Below are 5,946 nucleotides of genomic sequence, written 5' to 3'. Positions count from 1 at the left end.
GGCTAGAAGGCCCGGCCCAGTGCCGGAGGCCCCGAGGGAGCGCTCTCTGAAGGTTTTGGGCCCCTCGGAGGTTTTTTTCTTGTGGACAATCCGAAGGACAGATGGGGAGGGTAAGGCGGCTGGTATAGAGGATTGAAACCCTTAAGGGCTCTTAGGGTGCCCAAGGACCTGGGGAGAGGGAGCTGAGCTGCCACTGCTCCCCGCTCCATCAGAGAAGATGCCGTTCATTTGCATAATGGAAATGTCTTTGTACTGTGCTTTAGACCGGCCAATTTTAAGGCAATGTTCTCTCTGAACAGCTCTCAAAGAGTGGGAGAGGCCACACTGCTCCCTCTGGGAACATTTGTGTTCCCCAAAACCACAGAATCACAGAGTCTAGGGGAAGAACTGGGTTGAGATGCTTGAATTCACCCCACCCCAATCACAGTTGGGAGTGGGGTGGGGGAAGGTGCCCACAGTCCTAAGAGCTGGGGGTGGGGGGAGCTTTGCAGCTGAGAGGAAGTGGGAAGCCTGGACAATGTCTCAATCCCCTCCCCTCCACACACCTACTGGCAAATATCCTCCCTGAGATTACCGGTGCAGGAGAATTTTACTCCAGAGCTGAACACAGCTTAGACTTTTCCCTGGGAGCTGGAATGTGTGTACGTCCACAGGACCACAGGGTCACAGCTCAGAAAATTACAATTATAAATCCTGCCTGTGGGATTTCTATGCAACCCTTCTGTCGTGTACTCAAGACTTAGTACACATTTATATCCACCTCTCCATACACACACTTCCTCGTTGAGCAGGGGGAGACACCCCAGACCTGCCGATGGCTGTGCCCACTGTGTATTTACATATTCCCCCTTGGAGACAGACAGACGGCAGTGGACCGAACCACAGACAGATTCATAGAGATCTGGCTCCAGAAGCCAGGCGGCCTCTGGCCCGGCCCTGCCTGCCTGCTCTTTCTCCCAAACAAACGGATCAGACGAATAAACGCTCATAAATACCTCTGGGCTTAGATAAGAGCGATGAGGCGCTATTTCCTTTCATGCCGGACTCCAGGCGCCCAGGCTCTGCCTTTGCGGCTCCATCTCACGACAGGCAACCTGCAGAGGTGAGGTTAATTTGGGGCTATGACTCTAAGGATAAGGCGATTATCCTCGTGTTTCTATCACAGGGGAAGACTTCCTCCCTCACCAAATCTTATGTTATCCAGGCTTCATGGAAAAGCCCACACCATCCAGTCCTAGATGAGGACATTGTGGCCAGAGAAGAGGCACAGAGGGCTGAGGCCCAAGGCCCCGCCTCAGTAGCAAGGAGGAGGAAGGTACACAAGGCACTCTCCCCACCTTGCTCCTCCAGCCCAAATGTTCCCCATTCCTCTCCAGGAGTGGGCCTAACCACAGCTGGATTCGAGCACTTATGACTCTCCATCATTAGGAAGCTTGAGTTTATTTTCGTAAATCTTGACAAAACCCCCTAAAGAGTTGGGCTATGAAGTGGTTGATGGGACAACTGGGAATAGCCACTTAGCCATGAAGTTGCAGCCCAGAAGTTGTCCTGAGTTCAGGGAGCCTTGGAGGCCACTTTGCAAGCAACCAAGTTCCCACCCTTGGTCACCAACTTCAGCCCTCTACCTCTTTTCCTAATGTCTTGTGCCATCTTCAGTGGGCAGAACTGTCTCATAAAAAGGAGCCCAAAGAACAAGTCAGAGAAGGGTCAGCCCAGCCCCTTCACCATCAGCTTTTGTCCCCCACCCTGGCCCATTCCTGGCCCCAGGTCCAAAGGCTGCCACCCTTCATGCCCGGTCTCCACGTGCACATTGGAATGTTGAAAATACACCATGGCTGAGTCTTCCAGCCTGCCTCCAATGCTCATTTTCCTTAGATGAGAGAGAGAGAGAGTCAGAGATGTACACACTCTCTCACACCAAAGCTTGTAGGCAGCAAGCTGGTGATACAAACATGAGACGTGGTAGGGATTGTAGAGATGCTGAGAGACAAACAGAAGGCTAGTGAGCATCTGGAGAGGGGATACGGAATGATAGAATGATAGTTGTAAGCTGCCTGCTGCAACCCCAGGAGGACCCAACCCCCCTCCCTCCTTATAAAACTAAACAAAAACCAAGTCTTGAGAAAGGATTAATTTTAAAAAGAACTGCCAGCTTCTGGAGAGACCTGGAAAAGGAGCAAGGGCTCCTCTCTTCCCAGTGGTCTCTGATTGTCTCCAATATCAGGAGGGTTTGAGGACCCAGAACCGGAGGGGGGAACAATTTCTTCCCTGAACCCAGACTTACTGAAACACCTTTGATTCCTAAGAATCTATAGCCCAGTATATTCTAATGTCTTTTGGGGTAGGAGGTGGGGTGGAGGGAGGGTTGCAGGCAGGATAGGGATCAGACAACCTAGGTTGGAGGATGCATTTCACCCCTCCTCTCCCTATCCCCCTCTTCCCGGTGCCCCTTCCTGTGCCAAGAGCAAGCAGTACATACTAGAACCAGGCAAGATGTCTTGGGCAGCGGCAGCGGTAGCCTTCCCAGAAGCTCCTAGCCTAGCTGCACAGCCAGAGGGAGAAGCTTAGCCTCAGACCCTGCTCCCATTTCCCGGCCTTCTGGGTCCTCTGGGCAGCAGGCTCTGGCCTGTCTCTCAGACCATAAGAGTTGCAGAGAAGCAGGAATAATAAACCCAGGCTTGGAGGAGATGGAGTAGATCTGAGAAACAGGAAAAACGTTTTTCAAAACCTGGGAAGGAGAGGGTTTCTTCTTCTTTGCTTCTCGCTTTCTGAAAACAATGCTGATCAGTGGAGAACTCTTCTCCCCTTCTACTAGTACAAACCCCGAGAAACCAGCCTTCTCCTTTAGTTCTCTTCTAAGGAGATTGAGATTCAAGATTCAGACATTTACCCACCTTCCCTGGAGGGAATAACCCCTGCCTTGCCTAACCCCAAGCAAAGCAGGGGTTAACTTCTCTGAAAACACAATTAACTTTTTCCTATTCTGCGTGGGGAGGGGAGGGATGTATTTATTTGATCACTGGGGGATGGGGTGGTATCAATCCAAGGGCTCCCTCCTCCCTCAAAGGCACAGACGCCTCTTTCGCAGACCCTGCGTAGGTGGAACAGGACGCGTTGTGCTGTTGGGGAGAGAGAGAGAGAAAGCAGGAGAAGAAGGAGGGGAAAAAAAAAGGTTGATAGGTTTGTGCGCGGGTCCCTAGCGCGGGCTGCGCTCCTCCTGGGTGCTATTTGACAATTCCTGCCTCTGCCATTGGTCAGTGTTGGATCAGATGGTTGTATTTCCTTCTGGCCCTCACTGGCACCTCGCCATCCCCCCTCAGCTAAAACCCAATCTCAGATATACTACTAATAGGCGCGGCGCTCGGACTATAAAACACAACAAATCATAAACCCGGCGGAGCAGCAGCGGCCACGCGCGCCTCCCCTCCCAATGAGTTCCTATTTCGTGAACTCCACCTTCCCCGTCACTCTGGCCAGCGGGCAGGAGTCCTTCCTGGGCCAGCTCCCGCTCTACTCGTCGGGCTATGCGGACCCGCTGAGGCACTACCCCACGCCCTACGGGCCCGGGCCCGGGCAGGACAAGGGCTTTGCAGCTTCCTCCTATTACCCGCCGGCCGGCAGCGGCTACGGCCGGGCGGCGCCCTGCGACTACGGGCCGGCGCCGGCCTTCTACCGCGAGAAGGAGTCGGCCTGCGCGCTTTCGGGTGCCGACGAGCCGCCCCCGTTCCACCCGGAGCCGCGGAAGTCCGACTGCGCGCAGGACAAGAGCGTGTTCGGCGAGACGGAGGAGCAGAAGTGCTCCACCCCGGTCTACCCCTGGATGCAGCGGATGAATTCATGCAACAGTGAGTGAGACTTGCTGCGGCCTCCGCGACCCCTACGGGCCCCCCTCCCGGAGACAGAGCTAGAGAGCACCCCCTTCTCCTCCAGAGAGAGCGTCTCGGGTCGGAGCTTAGGGAAGACCGGGCGCCTGCACCGGTCTCCCGCGCTGCCCTCCCGCCCTCAGGAGTTGCAAAGTTTGCAAAGTCCCAGATGCACTCCGAGTCGGGGGGAACGAGTGGGTTCTCCCGGAGCGCCAGGCCGCAGCCGGGATCCTGGGTCAGGGAGGCGGGCAGGGGCCGCAGTCACTGGCTGGGCTCTCCCTGTCGCCCCCAGCTCTGGTCCGATCCCCCACCCCAAGACTGTCCATTAAAAACGGAGTGCGTCACGGGAAGAGGGGCGGCGTGACGCTGGCGAGGGAGGGTTGAGTCTGTCCCGGACTGGTTTTCCCTGGGGGTCGGGGGCTGGGGAAAGATGAGGCACCAGGAAAGGAGTGGTAGTCAGAGGAGGGAGGGAGAATAAGGAGAAGAAAGAGAGGGAGCGGGCGGAGGGGAACAGAAGGAGAAGCAGGCGCCGGGATCTCAGGTTGGATTATTTGTCGGCCTTAAGTCCCCATTTGATGTCCATTAACGGGACACGAAAGTGAGGAGCCCTTAATGCCGCTTACGGATCGATCTACGTCATTACGGATTAAGGGCCGGAATCTATCACAGGACTGGGGGGGGGGAGCCAGATGGATGGAAAGAAAAGATGCGGCCGGGAAGAGACACACCTGGCCAGTGCTTTCCCAGCCCCTCCCCCTAGGCTCAGGTGGGATTTAAAACTGCTCCTCCCATCGCCCCACCAAGAATCTAGACAGAAGGCATAAGTCTAGGAGACCTGGAGGGAATCTGGAGGGGGCGCTGGAGGAGTGAGGAAGGGAGGGGGCAGGGAAACAGGGAGAGTGGAGGGCATCCCGGGACCGGCTAGAGTCCCCGTTCGAGGGTCGAATGGGGGAGGGGGGCTGTGGCCCTGGTGACCCCAGGCCTCAGCATCTCCTCTCTGCGTAACAGGTTCCTCCTTTGGGCCCAGTGGCCGGCGAGGCCGCCAGACCTACACGCGCTACCAGACGCTGGAGCTGGAGAAGGAGTTTCACTACAATCGCTACCTGACGCGGCGGCGGCGCATCGAGATCGCGCACGCCCTGTGCCTGACGGAAAGGCAGATCAAGATCTGGTTCCAGAACCGGCGCATGAAGTGGAAAAAGGAGAGCAAACTGCTCAGCGCGTCTCAGCTCAGTGCCGAGGAGGAAGAAGAAAAACCAGCCGAATGAAGGCGCTGGAAGGGGGCGGGGGGACGCGAAAGGGAGAGGCCTTTGGGGAGCCGAGGGCATCGGAGAGCCCCGAGAAGGCTCTGCGGGCGGGGGAGCCTGGGGACCTGCTCTCCAGCGCGCGACTGGCAGGGCCACTGCTCTCCGGGACGCCCCCGCCCGCAGAGCTCTCGCTGGGCGCTGGGAGGCCGCGCTGCCTGAGCCCAGCCAGCACCCCAGCGCCCCCTCCATCCCCGTGGAACCTCCTCAGCCCAAAGAGGCTCCCCCGTGAGAACTGAGGGCCGGACTCACTTGATGTTTCCTGGAAGCAGAGCAAAATGCTCTTGTCCGTGTCGCGTCTCATGTCGTCCATGTCCCCCGTGCACGGTTCAATGGTAGATTCGCAGTCCCCTCGGCGGGGGCCTCGAAGACTCCCTGACCCCAGACCTCTCTCCCAGCCCCTCCCCAAAGCCACTGGAAGGAGCACATACTACCTAGAAGTAAGAAGAGGAGCCTCAGAAGAAAACAAAGTTCTATTTTATTAATTTTCTATGTGTTGTGTTTGTAGTCTTGTCTTAGCTCTGGACGTGAAATACTTCGGTAATAATATTAATATTATTAATAATGATAATAATAATAATAATAAAGACGTAAAACCTCGCTGCTGGGTCACCTCTGCTCCTCCCCTGCCACTCCCCCACCCCCACCGCCACCCCTGCGTCCCCGTGCCGGAAACTCCGCAGCAGAGGCAGAAGCCCTGGTCGGCCCCAGAGGGCCAGACGCGGCTCGGAAGTTACAGTTGCGATAAAGGCTGCAGCGGTTTGGCCCAGGCTCCAGCG

At 56.5% G+C, this 5,946-nt stretch overlaps 1 protein-coding gene across 1 annotated transcript; it reads left to right on the top strand.

Annotated features, from left to right (window-relative positions):
• The first annotated feature begins 3,158 nt into the window (after positions 1 to 3,158).
• On the top strand, positions 3,159 to 5,704 carry HOXB6 (homeobox B6). Its single transcript, XM_081259575.1, has 2 exons — positions 3,159 to 3,845; positions 4,872 to 5,704. Exons 1-2 carry the CDS (start codon positions 3,431 to 3,433, stop codon positions 5,129 to 5,131), a joined length of 675 nt encoding a protein of 224 aa, XP_081115701.1. The 5' UTR covers positions 3,159 to 3,430; the 3' UTR covers positions 5,132 to 5,704.
• Positions 5,705 to 5,946: the final 242 nt, after the last annotated feature.

The sequence above is a fragment of the Mesoplodon bidens genome (genome assembly GCF_964165515.1).
Source record: "Mesoplodon bidens genome assembly, contig: HAP1_SCAFFOLD_1074, whole genome shotgun sequence".
Lineage (NCBI taxonomy): Eukaryota > Metazoa > Chordata > Mammalia > Artiodactyla > Ziphiidae > Mesoplodon > Mesoplodon bidens.
Note: the sequence above shows the minus strand (reverse complement) of the source record. Positions and strands in the feature narration are given on the sequence as shown.